Source organism: Melopsittacus undulatus, chromosome 16, assembly GCF_012275295.1.
Source record: "Melopsittacus undulatus isolate bMelUnd1 chromosome 16, bMelUnd1.mat.Z, whole genome shotgun sequence".
NCBI lineage: Eukaryota > Metazoa > Chordata > Aves > Psittaciformes > Psittaculidae > Melopsittacus > Melopsittacus undulatus.
The window spans coordinates 4,748,693-4,764,508 of NC_047542.1; the positions used below are offsets into that span (position 1 = coordinate 4,748,693).

A 15,816-nucleotide genomic window follows, 5' to 3' on the forward strand; every position below is an offset into this window, starting at 1 on the left:
TGCCTGCTATGTGTCCCTGCCGAGCTGTCTGCTTGCAGGAGCTTGCAGCCATGGCTTCTGCCTGTATCCTACATGGAGATAAGGCAGTGCCACACTTGAACCACTGGGAAAGGCTATGGAGCAGGATGGTGTGAGGTGGGATGGGGGCTTGCAGGAAGCTGATGGACTGCCACCAACTCAAAAATGCTGCTCCAGTTTTCCCCTGCAGCAGACTGGGGACCTGCCCTCGACTTGGAGCGTTTCTAGAACTGCTGATGTTCCTTGATGGAGACCTGCTGTCTGATCCTCATATGGCCTCCTGCTCCTCTGCTCTCTCCCCTGGTTCTCCACATGTGCTTCTCTTCCCTCTTTTCCCTCCTCCTTTCTGTCCTGCCCTGGCTTGGATGCAATAACAATCCTCCACCTCTGACTCCTCTGCTGCCTCTTCTCGTCTGGGTTTTCTCTCCCATAATCCTGCTAATTTTCTGCCCCTAGGTCTGATGACAGCGATTCCTCTGTCTCGGAGGTGCTGAGGTATAGACAACTTTCTATTTATTATCCCTTCCTTCTCTTCTCCTCCTTCTCTCTGTCTCACGAGCCTGCTCTCCCTCATCCCTGCATGCTTCACCTACACCTTGCTGCTCTCCCTCATCCCTGCATGCTTCACCTACACCTTGCTGCTCTTCCTCATCCCTGCATGCTTCACCTACACCTTGCTGCTCTCCCTTATCTCCCGTCCTGTGTGTGCTGGCCCCTCTTGGCATGCCACCTCTAGTGTCTTGATGCCATCCCCTCGGTGGCGAGTTTGAATCATTCCTGCTCTGATAAGCCCTTGGAAATGTGGTGTTAGTCTCACCTACAGGCACTGGATGGTTTGGGGTGGCAGCATGTTGTTCTCTATCTCTGACGGGTTCTTGTCAGCATGATGCCACAACGTCCCATCCTGTTCCCTAGATCTCCAGCAGGATGGTGTGATGCTGGGGAAAGTGGAAGCAGTACTGGGAGCTCCTAGTGTGTCTTTTTTGCAAGCATCTTCCAGGCAGATAATTCCAGGTGCTCCCTGAACCTGGTTGTGCTTCCCTCATGCTGGGTTGTGGGTAGGTTGATCTTCCCACAGAAACCAGGTCAAATTTTAGTGCAGAGGCCAGCCTGGGCATTCAGATGTTCCTGATCCCACTGCACCCTCCTGCCTATGGAGGTTTCCCAGCCACCTTTCCTGCAACTTTTAGGAACATCAGCCCTCCAGCACCCAGGTGTCCTCTCACATTGCCCATGCCCTGGGTTCCCTGGGGAGTTGGCACCAGATGAGTCTGTGCTGTGTCACCTGTGGTGGTTTGCAGTCAGGCAGCACCACAAAGTCCCATCGATAACATCTCACCCTGGGATCCCATTTGCATTCAGTGGAGGAAACACTAGAGGTCAGGACAGGGCTGTTTCATTTGAGCTTGGAAGTGCAGCTGCTAACTGAGGTGACATGCATGTGACTTCTAAACCCAAATGAATGAGCCTGTTTGTCCTAACGACTAATGTAAACCTTTTGTGGCCTTGGGTCTGGCCTTCTCCACCCCTGTGCCTCAGTTTCCCTGCCTATAAGAAGAGACAAGCACAACACAGGCTGCTTTGGATCACCAGCTGGGAAAAGCTGATGGTGGCCATGCACACTAGGGTCTGGAGGGTCGGGCTGTTGGTTCTCAGTACCCTGAGCACTGCCAAAGTGGAGGTGAGGCTATGTTGAGAGGGACAGGCAGCAAGTGTCCCTTGGAGGAAGGTTTGGCAGGGATAGGTCCTCTCCAGCCCAGAGCCAGTGGTGGCTGCAGGGTTTCCACAGCAACAGGGATGCTGGGTGTAAATACCTGTGCTGTCCTTTGTATCCTCATATAAGGAACAGTGACCCTGTTTCCAAACATCACCAGCCTCCAAGGACCTGGGTGCTGGGGTTTGGTACCCTGAAACATTTATCCCAGCAGAGCTTCAGGCTAAAGAAGGTACAGTTTGTCCCGGGGACAGACTGGGTCTCCTGGCTCCTTGGGTCTGTGCTGGCCAGGCATGAGAGGTTCATCAGGAGAGCAGAGGCCACTGGGCAGCCCCCTCCTTTCCCAGTGTGTATTGATGGGGCAGGGGCTGCTTCTGGGGAGATTCCTGGGGTATTCATGAAGACCATTGCTCAGATATGCTGGGTTCAGATGGAGGGGCCCTGTGGCACTGTCACGTGGTGGAAGATGCTTGGTATGAGGCAGCTCCTGTTCTCCCATGCCCTCAGGATGGTGTATGTAGTGTGGTGCCTTCCACACACACCCCCTCACACTAGTTCTTTCTTTCTTTCCCATGCAAGGGGTGTCATTAACCCAGTGGGTGGCACCAAGAATGCCCGGACAGCCCCGCTGCAATGCGTCTCCATGGCAGAAGGACACACCAAGCCCGTGCTCTGCCTGGATGCCACTGATGAGCTGCTATTCACTGGGTCCAAAGGTGCGTGCTGGACAGTGAGGACATGGGGATTGCTGGCCTGCAGATATTGTGGGAGCAGCAGGTCAGCATGGGGGATGATCACTCTCTTCAACTACCTGACAGGAGGATGGAGCCAGGAGGGGAATGATCTCTTGTCCAGTGCTCCCAAGGATGAAGGGACAGGACAAGAGGAAACGGCCTCAAGCTGCACCAGGGCAGGTTTAGATGGAGCTGAGGAACAATTCCTGCCCCAGAGGGTGCTCACGCATTGGAACAGGCTGCCCAGGGCAGGGCTGCAGGCACCGGCCCTGCAAGTGCTCACACAGCGTGGAGACGAGGCCTCAGTGCCATGGGTTAGGGGTGGCCCTGGCAGTGCTGGGGAACGTTTGGACTTGATGAGCTTAAAGGGCTTTTCCAACCTGGTTGATTCTAGGATTCTATGTGAAGTGCTGGATACCATGGGGATGATTCTTCCTGGGCTTGTCTATCCTCAGCACTGATCCTTGCCATACTCTCCCCCAGCATTGTGGCTGGCTCCTTTCCTCTGATTCTGAGGGTGTGGAGAGGAGATGCTCAGAGAAGATATTATCCTCAAGTCACCATGGCTTTGGAGGGAGACTTCCACCATCCTGACACTCCTGGGCCTGTTCTTCCTCCCACAGACCGAAGCTGCAAAATGTGGAACCTGGTGACAGGCCAAGAAATTGCTTCTCTCAAGGGTCACCCAAACAACGTGGTTTCCATCAAGTACTGCAGCCACACGGGGCTGGTGTTCACTGTGTCTACGTCGTACATCAAAGTGTGGGACATCCGGGACTCAGCCCGCTGCATCCGCACCCTCACGTACGTGGCACACAGGAGAAGCTGGGGGCACCATGGCCTTCTCTGGGCATCTCTGGCTTTGCAGAAGCCAGTTCTAGGGCCTACTGAGGCTGGGGAGAGGGCCAAATACCAGCTGCTTTAGTGCCAGCGCTGCATCTTTAAGGAACTGGGAGGCTCGGAGAAAGCTTGGGGTGAGGGGACCCATGTGGTTCCTCAGTGGGGCCTCAGCGTCTCTGGTCTCCGCTCATTCTCCCTGCTTGATCTCTGTCTCCCTTAGATCTTCTGGACAGGTGATCTCTGGGGATGCCTGTGCTGGGACCAGCACCCGCACGGTCACCAGTGTGCAGGGGGAGCACCAGATCAACCAGATTGCTCTGAACCCCACTGGCACCATGCTCTATGCCGCCACTGGGAACTCCGTCCGCATCTGGGAGCTGAGCAGGTGAGGTGCTGGGGTGGGCAGGACAGCTTATGGAGTGGGCACTGTCTATCCATAGTGGACACTGTCTGCTCAGAGGCACCTAAAATAACTCCCCTGGGGAAATGGAAATCCTTTTTAGCAATAGAACTTGCCTGGAATAAGGACTTTCAGGACCCTTTCCTACGGGACCCAAGGGGTGATGAGCAGCAGTGGAGCTACTTGGGGGAGGGTTTGTCTGTGAGCTGGGCAGAGCTTAGGAGAAGGGGGAGGAAATGTTGGATGAGCAGCAGTACACCCTGGTTTTGCCCTTGCCCCCCTCCCTGCCAGGTTTGCACTGACTCCTTGCTGCAGCCTGGGCTCTGGAACCAGATCTGGGCGTGCCCTGAGGTCTCCTTCCTCCTGGCATCAGCAGGAAGAGGGATGTCCCTGCTCACAGTCTCCCAAAATGAACAGCCCCTATGGGAATCCTTTCCTGGGAGAGCCCTTTAGACAGCTCCAGCATCCAGGAAGGGGCCAGCTGACCCATGTTGTTGAACTCAGGTTGCAGCCCATCGGGAAGCTGAGTGGCCACATTGGGCCTGTGATGTGTCTCACAGTAAACCAGACGGCGAGCAACCACGACCTGGTGGTCACAGGCTCCAAAGATCACTATATCAAGGTACTCACCTCCCCCAAGAGCAGAGCCCTGTGTCACACAGGGAAGCCCAAATGTCGGTAACCCCTAAGGTCTCCTCTCATAGAACCATGGAATGATTTGGATTGGAAAAAACATTAAGATCATAGAATCATAGAATCATTGAATAGTTCATCTAGTTCCAACACCCAAATTCTCTCTCCTGAAATCTGAGCCCCGATTCTGGTTTCATCACTGCATGGGAGATTTTTGTGCAGCACCCCAAGTCTTGCTTTTTGCTTGGTCCTTAATAAAATGCACCTTTGGAGATGGATTTACATTTCTGTCCTCCCTCAGGCTCTCCTCTCCCTCAGGCAAGTACCTCCTGTGGGTGGTACTTGCATATTATGGCGGACCCACATCTGCAGCTCACCCTGTTCTGCTCAATCCTCCTCCCCAGTACAGATGCCAATTCCCACTCCCCTTTCCAGCCTCAGTCTGGGTGCCCTGAGCCTGCAAAACAGAGGGAGTGATGGCCACGTTCTTCAAGAGAGGGTCAGCTCTGTTTCCAGTGCCATCTGAGGTCTTTCCCCACTATTCTTCCCCCCAGGTATTTGAGATTGCTGAGGGTATGGTGGGCAATATTGGCCCCACTCACAACTTTGAGCCCCCTCACTACGATGGCATTGAGTGCCTGGCCATCCAGGGAGACATCCTCTTCAGCGGCTCCAGGGACAATGGCATAAAGAAGTGGGATCTGGAGCAGCAGGAACTTATCCAGGTCTGGAGGGGAGCATATCATACAGGTCCTCATGGTAACTCGGGGTAATGTGTGGCAGAGAAGTATTGCTGCTAGCGGGACCCTTGTCCAGGGACCTTATGCCAGTGTCCTGCACTGAGCTCACCAGGGAGGATATTCCCATTCCTGGGAATGTGGCAGTGCATGAGTGGGGTGGCTCTGTGCTGTAGGGCACTCAGGATTGCCAGCTTCCCCTGGCACACAGCCTGCAGCATGAATTGCAGTGCTGGGTGGGGTGTTCCTGTCTGAAGATCAGATGTTATCTCCTGCCCATGGAGCAGGGCAGAAAAAACAAACCCTGACTTTTGAATCCATCCTCTTGGCCTCCTAACTGCTTCATTAGTCCTACAATCCAGACCAGCCCCAGGGTGCAACAGTAAGGATCTGACCCATACTGGGTGCGTGAGGCCGGTGGTGGTGCTGCAGATGAGGTTGCTCATGATCTCTGCTCTATGCCTACAGCAAATCCCGAATGCCCACAAAGACTGGGTGTGTGCCCTGGCCTTCATTCCCGGGCGCCCCATGGTGCTGAGCGCTTGCCGAGGAGGCATGATCAAAGTGTGGAACGTGGACACCTTCACCCCCGTTGGGGAGATCAAGGGCCACGACAGCCCCATCAACGCCATCTGCACCAACTCAAAGCACATCTTCACTGCCTCCAGGTGAGCCCCGGGCTTTCTGCTTCCCAGAGCCCCCGGGAGGTGGGAGAGCCCTGGGCTGAAAGCGTCACCCCCAGGCCTGGGTGGGTTTGTGCTGGGTGGACAGGAAGCAGGGAGGGAGGGAAAGGGGGAGTCTCACAGCTTTCCAGTCCCTCCATTCCATCTCATCTTGCCCACCTTTAGCCTGCCCCATGTCATGGCCTGCCCAATGAAGTGCCAAGAGCTATTCCCTGACCATGCCCCTCCCATGCTCTGGTGATGTCCTGGGTTTTCCCTCTCCCCCGGGGCTGGACATCCTCTGCTGCTCTCGGGGAGCTCTTTGGCAGCAAGACTCTGATATCCTCTTTTCCACCATGTCCCTTTTCTCCCTTTTTCTCTGTCTCTCTCTGTCTCTCCTTCTCCCAACCTCCCATCTGTGCCACAGTGACTGCCGGGTAAAGTTATGGAATTACGTGCCTGGGCTCACCCCTTGCCTTCCACGACGCGTCCTTGCCATAAAGGGCCGTGCTACTAGTCTGCCTTGACCCTTCTGCTCTTTCTCTCTTGCTCATGCAGTCTTCTTCTGTCTTTTCTTCCCTGTTCTCTTTCTCTCCATCTTTTTCTCCCTCTGTCTTTCTGTCGCTTGCTTTCACTCCTCTCTCCCTGCCCCCCTCTCTTTTTCTTCCCTTCTCTCTGGTCTGAGCTGCTTCTTCACGGTATGAAACTCTTTTGCGTTTTTTCCCACTTTGCTAGAAGAGACTTGTCCCTTGTCCCAGTACCCGCGGTGCTTTGGTTTCCTTGCTTTGGTTTTTCTCCTTGCTGAGTGCCTACATCCACTCTGGCAGCTTGGAGGACACTGTGGCCTTGCCCACCCCTTTGCATGGATGGTGGGGTGGGAGTCAGCAGTCACCCCCAAAGCAGCCCATGCCCTGGGGAGACCAAGCACAGCAGCTCCCTGTGGTGTCACTGCTTTGACCTAGAGTCACTCGAGGGGTGCAGGAGTCCTGTGGTCAGGGTCAGCCCTGGAGGCCAGCATTTTTCGTTGTCCCCAACTGCTGCCAGTGGCGTGAGCTGGAGGCTGAGCCCCATTGGGCCTGTCTGCTCCCTAAAACAGGTTGGGCAAACTCTTGCCATGAGAAAAGGGTCTTGTGGGGTGCATGCTGCCATGGGCTGGGGTGGGCAGTGTTGCTCCTCTCTGCAGAACTCCTGGGGTCACACCATCCCTCTCACCTTTGTTTCTCAGTGACTTGACAGTGAAGCTCTGGAGCGGGAGGAGGTTACCCGCAGGGTCCAACTAGGAGCTGCAAAGACTGGAGGACATGACAGGAGGGTGAAGGTTGGGGTACCTCTCCCTCACTATCAGGACCTGATCATCTCTAGGAGCTCAGTCGAGGGATAGGGATTTCTTTGTGCATGACCCAGTGGGGTGGATGATGTCCCATCTGGTACTTTGACCACTACTAGCTCCTGTGAGAAGGCAGCTCTACAGGGCATCATCAGCTCCACCTTCCCTTCTGTTGAGGTTTCCTGATGGTTTTCCAGTGACCAGGAAGTGTTTCAGCTCTTTTCTCACCCACCCTTCTGTAATGCCTGATGAAAATTGTGGGCATCAGAGCTCCTTGGCTCATTCTGAGACACCCCCTTGCCTCCATGGGCTTTTGTGGCTTCCACAATGATGTGCTGCTTCTGTCCCTGTTGGCCCTGCAGCTGGTTCCTGCAGGAGCGTCTCCACTCCACAGCCAGAAGGACATTTGGCATCTGCTGGCCAGGACCACAGCATAGAGGGGCTGTCTTTGGAGCCGTTACTTGTGGGACAGCCTCTCTGCTGCAGGCAGTCTGGAGAAGGATTTCCAGGTAGTCCCATCATTCCACATCCTCCATCTACCTGTTCCCAGCAGTTGGAGGTGGGCACCTCTGAATTGCTTTGCCATGTCCCAGCTCTGGATGTACAGCAAGCCTGGGAACATCTCCATCAGTCAACTTACAGACAAACCTGCTGCAGTTCCCTTTGATGTTCTCTAAACTCCAGTTATAACTCAGCTCTTGCCCTTGTGCTCTGCAGTGGGGAAAGGCTGCTTAACCCTGCTCTTGACAACCTGGCCCTCAGTAGGGCTTCTGTGGAGGGTTCCTGCAGCATGCTGACCCCCTTGAGATAGAGAAACAAAGCAAGAACAGAGGTTACAGGGCAAAGAAGCCAAGGCTGGATTCATCACCATCATCCCTGTGATTCGTCTTATTCCGGAAGCTGTAAATCCTTCCTCCAGGCTCTGCTCTCAGTCCTCTACCTGGGAAGGACTTAGCTAAGGTTTGGCCCATTGGCCCCATGGATCTGGGAGCCAGAGAAAGCCAAGCCAAGGCATGGAGCAGCCGGAGGATGGGCCAGGTTGGCCTCAGCTGTGCCAGAAGCAGGGTGAGGAAGGGGCTGCACACACTCATCTCGCACAAGTCCCCTGATTCACCCCATGCTTGAAGGACAATCCTGCAGTGGATGATCTTGCACAGTCCAATCTCCATGAAAAGCTGGGGACTGTTCAGGACTCTTTCCCAAGGGATGCAGCTCCCTCCTCCTCTGGCTCCAGGGCATGCAAGGCCCTGGTCTCACACTGGAGTTTTTCTCCATCAGTCCTGTTGGATCATCTCCTGCTCTGTCCAGACCTGGGCCAAGCAGGGCTTCTCCTGGCATGGCCAAGGAGAACCTGGTGTTCTCTGTCACAGAAGAAGCACTGTTTGAACTCACGTTTAAAGATTTCTTCATGAGACCCCACCAGCAATGAACTGGGATCTCAGAGGCCACAGGGGGTTCAGGACCTGCCCCACAGACCATTTTCTCTCTGCTTTTTCCAACCATGGTGACTCTTGGACCACTCCCAGCTCATTTTGGGGGAAAACCCCATCCTATTGGTTTGCCTTTGTGGTGGGTGTGATGCGTGTGTGTGTGTGTGTGACCCTACCCAGTTCAGTGAGCAGTCCCTGGTGATCATGTCTGAGCCCTGCATTGAGGTGAGGAGCCCTCCTGCCATGGCTGATGGAGAAGTGAGAGTAAGGCACAGACATGGGGCCTCAGGACGTGTCACCCTCCTTGGAAAGGTTTTCCCTGTTCACTCCTGAGCTGGCTGAAGCTTTGCTTGGTTGGAATGGGTGGTGTGGATGTGTGTATTTGGACAGAGATGTGTATCTGAGTGTCTGTAACTGGGTGTACCATATGCATCAATGTCTGCACCAAGATCTGCCAGTGCCTGATGTGGAACCTCTCACTGCTCCCTGCTGAAGTCGATGAAGGAACCTGCTCCTGGGGGACTCTTGGAGTCAGACCTTTCCTTTCTCCACCAGTTTCTTCTTGTGTGTAGGCTGCAAGTGCCTGCTTTATTTCCCACAGCTGAGTGCTCAATCCTGCCTGATGCTGAGTATCCACCTCGCTGCTATGTCCAGTAGCACATTGAGGGGACCTCAAGGCTTTTGCAGCCTGCAGATGCTGCATCACAGCAGCAAGTGACTGGATAGGGGGTCTCTGAAGAGAGGGGTAACTGTGATCCTATAGCTGTGTGTGTGTGTGTGTGTTTTAGTATCTGTGTGGGTTGGTATTTCCCATGCACAAGAGCATTTCTTGGGTGTTGATCTGGTTTAGCTACCTCACGGTGCAAGCTGGGTGCTGTTGTCACTTGGGTTTATGTTGGGAATGGGGTGGGGAGTATGTGTGCTGTTAGGGTTTTTCTTCTCTTAATTATTGTTATGGTTTTTCACACTTGAATTCATGCTGGGGACACATGGCCTCACTCCCACCTCACTGTATGTCTGAACTGCCCCTCATACAGCAGGATTCCCCCCAGCTGAGTCACAACACTGAGGTTTGCTCCTGTGGCTGGTGGAGTGCTTGGGCTGTGCCTCAGCTTTGTTGCTATTACTGTGTTGATTTGCAGAGTGGAAGTGGTCCCTCTTGTACCCCTGCAGGATGGAAAGGGACCTCTGAAAGGCTCAGCTCAATCTGGATTCCTGCCTCTATTCTAAGAGGGTGCAGTGAAGCCCTTCTTGTGTTCAGAATGTCCATGCAAAGCACATCACTGGAATTAACTGGTCCCCATTTTTGAGAGCCTGCAGCCTGGAGCAGCGGGGAACTGGTCCTGTAAAAGCCTCTGTCCAGGTCTGTGAAAGAACATCATTCTCATGTATGATGTTTCATTATTTTACCCCCAAACTATAGCTGAATCTAGATCCAGTCCCAGACACTGAACATAAACCAGGGTAAACCTGGAGCCCCAGATTCCCCACTGCCTGGGGCTGGGAAGCTGGCACAGGGTTGTATTCTGCTTTCCTGGCACAAGGGGGTTTGGAAAGCGGCTCACAGCTCTGAGCCACACTCTGAGCCAGTTTAGGTGGGGCAAGTTCCCCCAAACACTAAAGCACAATGTCCCAACATGCAGGTGGTCGAGCAAGGGTGCCCCTGGGACACTGGTCCTTCAGAGCCATGGGCTTAGACAGCCAAGGTGGAGGTGGGCTCAGGTGAGGGCTCTCTGTGTGCTGGAGGAGGGAGGTGAGTTGTGTCATCCTTTGCACTGTGCTGGGGAGCTCCTCTGGGGCTCAGGACTTGCACAGCTTAAGTACCTTCTTGTGGCTTCTGAATCCCTCTGCCATTGCAGGGACAGTCTCAAGCTGCCTTTGCACCATGCACCTCATTTTGCTTTGCCCTTGGGTGCATTGGTTTGATACCTGCACTCCAGAGAGGTCCTTCCTTCCTCAGATTACTGGGTGCTGCATTTGTACCTGGGGCCTGACTCTTGCCCCATGGGTCTTCCCCCTCCAGCACACAGGGGCCAGCTCCTGCTCAGAGATGAGCTTTGCACACAAGGGTCCCCAAACCACTCTGAACCCACCAGGAAGCCTGGGCACTGCCCTGTCCCTGGCACTTGCAGCTCTTGTGGCACAAAAGGACACCCTGGTGCTGCATCTCCCAGCCTGGCCAGCTGTGAGGAGCTGGGCTCTGGGGTCCTGTCCCCTCCTTCTTCTTCCCCAGCACCTCTAAGCACAGCTGATTTAAAGCTGATTCTGCCTCCTGCCTTGGTGCTGCAGAACCAGTGCCTGCTCCCCAGGGTGCTCCCCCAGTGCCCCTATCCCTGTCTTTCTTCCCTTGTCCCATATGGGACAGGGTGCAGGTACAATCTCTGTAGAGCATAGAGCTCCCACTTGCTTTTCAGCAAGCTCACAGCCTAGAGGCTGCAACACCCTCCCTGAGCCCCCTCCTTCCTGGGAAGGGAACTCCTGGCCCTCCTCGTGTTCCAGCTGGAAGTGGGAGGGAGCCCAGCACAGCCCCAATCCCAGGCCCTGGTCTGGCTTCCTGGGGCTCACCCCTAGAAAAGCACAGCCCTGTGCCTTCCTCCTGCCCAGGGGGGCTTTTCCCTTCATCCATAACAGCTCTGCCTGGTACCTGCCAGCTCTTCCACATGCCCTGGGGCCTGCACCCTCCAGTCCAGTCCTGGGGACGGCTCAGGCAGCGGCAGCATCACGTCACCTGCTCATTCACCCCTTCATGCTGCAGAAGCATTGCAAATAGCAGGTGCCTTCTCTTGCTCAGAGCTGTTTTCTAGAGGCCAACTCTTGTGAAGGTGTGTTTTTTGTCTCTGCTGGGTCATGCAGCCCAGCCCAGCAGTCTGGGTATGTCAGAGGACAAGGCATGTACATATATTTTATACCTCTGTGTTCCTGTAAATAGTGTAAGTTATTTTGGTCTCATGATGTACATGTTTTTACACTGGTTGTGGTTGGTCTTTGCCTTTTTGTCCTCACAAATATAATGTACTGAGATGAAGCATCAGAGAAGAAATGGCTTTGAAGAAGGGAAGAGCACAGCCAGAAATGTTCTGGCAAAGGGGTTGGTGGAAAGGCTGGATGTACTGACATAGCTACAGCCCTTTGTGTGCTGGGAGAAGGTAACCTGCATCCTTACAGGCACAGTCCTCAGTCAATCAGGGTAGATGTGATTGCACTGGGGGGACCTTAAGAAGCTTAGGTGGAGGAAGCACAGACCCAGCCAGGCCCTCTCCTGGGCAGTATGTGCCCCTCCAAGACACTGGTCAACCAACCAGCCCCAGGCACTGCAGGGCAGGAAGGGGGACAGTGAACTGCACCCACAGTCCAGACAGCCTCCACAGAAAGCTGGTTACTGGGCATCACCTTGTGTTGGCAAGAACTCTTGGAACAGCCCTACCAACAGGGAGACTTGTGCTTGTTTAACCCACCTAAAGCTCTGTGTGTGTAATGCCTGAGGAGCTCTCTCAGGCTCCCTAGGGTGCTGCTCCAAAAGTGAAAACATGAAGCTCCTCTTCCCACACCCAAAGTGCTAGGACAGAAAGCTGTCGCTTAGTGTCACCTACACATGGTGAACACTTGAACAGCCACGTCAACATGGGGTCTGCATTTATTTAGCCACCTAATGCTCCTGCATAATGCCAGTCTGAGGACCTCTCTAAGGCCCTCCATATTCCAGCTCCAAAAGTGATTGCATCCAGCCACTGTTCCTTCACCAAAGGTGTCAGAACAGTAAAGCTGGTGCTGGGCATCAGCTACATGGATGAACACCAGAACAGCCCCACCAACATGGGTTTCTGCACATAGGATCCTGGGGACACTGAGCACCCTCAGGAAGTGGCAAGGGATAAAGTGAGGAATAAGCTCCCTGTGGAGGAGCTGATCCCACTGCCATGGCTCAGCTGTGGCTGTGCTACGCCAAGGGCCACAACGGCCACGTCTGGCGCGCAGGGAAGGAGAAGGAGCCCCTGGAGCAGCTTTACCGCGTGGGACCGCTGCTGGGGAGCGGCGGCTTCGGGTCCGTGTACTCGGGGGTCCGCCTGTCCGACAGCGCCCCGGTAAGTGGCAGGGCCGGCGGTGGGGCGGGGGACGGCAGCGCGGCGGGGGCCGGCTCAGCCCAACGCTGCCCTTGGCTTGCAGGTGGCCATCAAACACGTGGCTCGGGACCGCATCTCCTCGTGGGGCGAGCTGGTGAGTGCGGGACCACCGGGACAGCGGGAGGGGGATCCGGGCGTCACCGGGGAACGCAGAGCAGCTGAGTGGGGGATGCCCGGTACCGATGGGGCCGAGCAGGGCAGCACCGGAGCATCCTCGGTGCAGGGGAGCACGGTACTGTTGTGGCCAGGCAGGAGGGTACTGGAGCATCCCCTGGATTGGGGGATGCCCAAGCACCGTTGGGGCTGTGCTGGTGGACAGCCGAGCTTTCTCCTGGTTGTGGGATGCCTGGTACTGGTGGGGCTGGGCAGGAGAGTACTGGAGTATCCCTTGGCCCGGGAAATATCCAAGCACAGTAGGGGCCGGGCAGGGGGACAGTGGAGCTTTCCCCATATCGGGGGAAGCCCAGGACCAGTGGGGCCAGGCAGGGAAAAACAGCAGCAACCCCAGGGCAGGGGGCACCAGACCCCTGGTGCAGCATCAGCCCAACTGATGGCATCACGGTCCCCCCGCAGCCCAACGGCACTCGAGTACCAATGGAGATAGCCATGCTGAAGAAGGTGGGCTCTGGCTGCAGCGCCATCATCCACCTCCTGGACTGGTTTGAGCTGCCCGACAGCTTCGTGCTGGTGCTGGAGCGTCCGGAGCCGTCACAGGATCTGTTTGACTTCATCACGGAGCGGAGGTTCCTGCCTGAGGAGCTGGCGCGGGGGCTGTTCCTCCAGGTGCTGGAGGCTGTGCGACACTGCCACAGCTGCGGCGTCGTGCACCGAGACATCAAGGACGAGAACATCATCATCAACCTGTCCACCGGAGAGCTCAAGCTCATCGACTTTGGCTCCAGCACCTTCCTCAAGGACACAGCCTACACCGAATTTGACGGTGAGCCCAGAGCTGGGGGGATGCTCCCAGTCCCAGACAGTGCAGGGCCCAGCCTGGCTGGGCACCGGCAGTTCCCTGCGTTGCTGGAGGGGGAGTTCATTCTCCAGCAGCTGCCAAGTTGCTTTTTGGTTTGGGATCACCAATGCAACCCCACATCCTCGGGGATGCTGGGGCAGGGACCCGGGAGCAGGCAGCATCCTCCTGCTGAGCTGTGCCTGTACCCTGTAGGACCATGCGTCTACAGTTTGCCACAGTGGGTCCACTACCATGGCCATCCAGCAGCCATCTGGTCACTGAGCATGCTGCCTTATGACATGGTCTGCAGGGATGTCCCCTTTGAGCGCAACAAGGACATCATTGATGGGGAGCTCTTCTTTTGGTGCCAGGTCTCTGCCAATAGGTACCCAGCTTCATGGCACAGGGGAGAACAGGGTTTGGGAGGTGGCTCTGGCCACACAAGCAACCTGCTCTGAGAGCTGTGGAGGAGGCTCATCTGCCTTGGTCAGCTGGAGGAGGCGGCACATGTCCTGCCATCCTGCTCTCCTCAAGGACACATCATGGATCACGAGGTTTGGGTGCAGCTCTGAGCACACCCAGCACCTCCTGAGCGCTGCAGACAGTGGCACAGGGTGGACAGGAGCCTCCTGCGACTCACAGTGGGTCCCGCTTCTCTCCCCAGAGTGCCAGCACCTCATCCGGTGGTGTTTATCCCTGCACGCTTCCGACAGACCATCCCTGGAAGACATCTTCAACCACATGTGGCTGCAAGCCCTTCACCTGCCCCAGGAGACAGCCGACATCCACCTGCACAGCCTCATCCAGGAGCCTGGCAAGTGACAGCTCCAGGCGGCTCCTGGCCACAAGCGGCACAGAATCCCAGACTTGTCCTTGTGAGCACAGAACTGAGCAAGGATCCTCAGGTGGCACCTGCACACCTTGTCCTGGACCTCGTCTTCCATGCACCAGTGGCCGCCATCCGGCCCGGCTACCCTGGGCTTTGTGTTGTTGTTTAGTTTGCTTTGTTTTGGTTTCTTCTGGTTTGTTTTCGGGGGGAGATCGGTGTTTGCCTTTGTCCATTTTGGGTTTCAGGGGGACTGCGGTAGAGTTTTGGGATTGGCTTTTCAGGGGAGGTTTGGGATTTTGGGCGATTTGGGCTTTTTTGGGGGTGGGTTTTATCAGGGAGCTGGGGTTGGGGGTTGGGTGTAGGTTTTGTGGTTTGTTTTTTGTTGTTGTTTTGTTTTCTTTGTTTTGTTTCTGTTTTGTTCCTGGGCTTGGAGGCTCCCAAGTGTCTCCTGACCTGCTGGGTTCAGGAACACAAGAGGAACAGGGACCTTCTTGTGAGGAAAGCTTCCACAGGGAAGAACTGCTGGCGGGGGCAGGTCCAGGGTGGTGCCTCTTCTCCTCTGGCCCCTGCTCCAGTGCCTTCAGTTGCCATCTGGGCTGTGCTGGAGGAAATACTTGAATTTTCCTACTCTGGTGCTTTTCTGAGACTCGCCTGGATCTCCAGCTCCTTCCCAGGAAGGTCAGAGGACACGCGGGAGCCCAGCGGGCAATGCCTCCGGTGCCTCCATCTCACGTGGATTCGTCTGGGGTTCCTTGCATCTGTGCCCTCACAAATGCACAAACAATGCAAACCAACAGAGCTGTAAATATGGACAAAGAGAGGAGCAAAGTCTGTTGTACAGTTGTTAATAGTGATAAGATTTGACCTTTTTTCTTGTTGCTCCAGTTTTGGTTTTTAACTTATTTTCATGAATTTGTTTTGTTTTTTTTAAGAGTTCTAGCCAGTGGGCAGTTATTTATTTATTTATAATTCCCATGGGTTTCCAACCCGAGCCTTGCTCCTGCAGCTGCTGATCCCCTGGTTTTCCATTGGGGTCTTCCCTCCGTGTGTGTCCTGTGTCTGCCCCCAGGTCCGTAGTGTTCCTGCCAGCAGCCTGGGGGGGTGTGGAGCGGCTGCCTGCTCCCAGCTCCCTGTGCCCACAGCTGGGGCTGCTGCTGTTTCCCTACCATGGGCAGGTTCTCAGCCTAGCACAGGGACTGCACACATGGACTGGGGAAAGGAAACCTCTTGTTTCACCCTTTCTCCCTGATGGGGAGTTCACTGCCCTTTGGTCATCACTGGGCCTGAGAGTTCCTGGGATTTTTATGAGGAAAACCCACCACGTAATCATACTGATACTCCACAACCCGTTAAAGGTGTAAAGTAGGTATGCTTTTATTCAGCGCTGAGGTGCATGGGGATAGCTCCTCCAAAGTA

General features: G+C 55.2%; 2 protein-coding genes across 2 annotated transcripts in view; both read left to right on the forward strand.

The window, feature by feature from the left end:
- KIF21B (kinesin family member 21B) overlaps positions 1-11,520 on the forward strand; it is a 42,510-nt gene extending 30,990 nt beyond the window's left edge. The window contains exons 28-35 of the mRNA XM_034069684.1: positions 475-513; positions 2,312-2,448; positions 3,090-3,270; positions 3,527-3,691; positions 4,211-4,328; positions 4,894-5,064; positions 5,545-5,744; positions 6,964-11,520. Of these exons, the coding sequence (XP_033925575.1) occupies positions 475-513; positions 2,312-2,448; positions 3,090-3,270; positions 3,527-3,691; positions 4,211-4,328; positions 4,894-5,064; positions 5,545-5,744; positions 6,964-7,018 (1,066 nt within the window). The 3' untranslated portion in view covers positions 7,019-11,520. The remainder of the gene's footprint in view (positions 1-474; positions 514-2,311; positions 2,449-3,089; positions 3,271-3,526; positions 3,692-4,210; positions 4,329-4,893; positions 5,065-5,544; positions 5,745-6,963) is intronic.
- Positions 11,521-11,648: 128 nt separating this feature from the next.
- On the forward strand, positions 11,649-15,557 carry LOC101867678 (serine/threonine-protein kinase pim-1). The gene is made up of 4 exons (XM_031042904.2): positions 11,649-12,577; positions 12,660-12,710; positions 13,190-13,935; positions 13,988-15,557. Exons 1-4 carry the CDS (start codon positions 12,413-12,415, stop codon positions 14,391-14,393), a joined length of 1,368 nt encoding a protein of 455 aa, XP_030898764.2. The 5' UTR covers positions 11,649-12,412; the 3' UTR covers positions 14,394-15,557.
- The last annotated feature ends 259 nt before the right edge of the window (positions 15,558-15,816 follow it).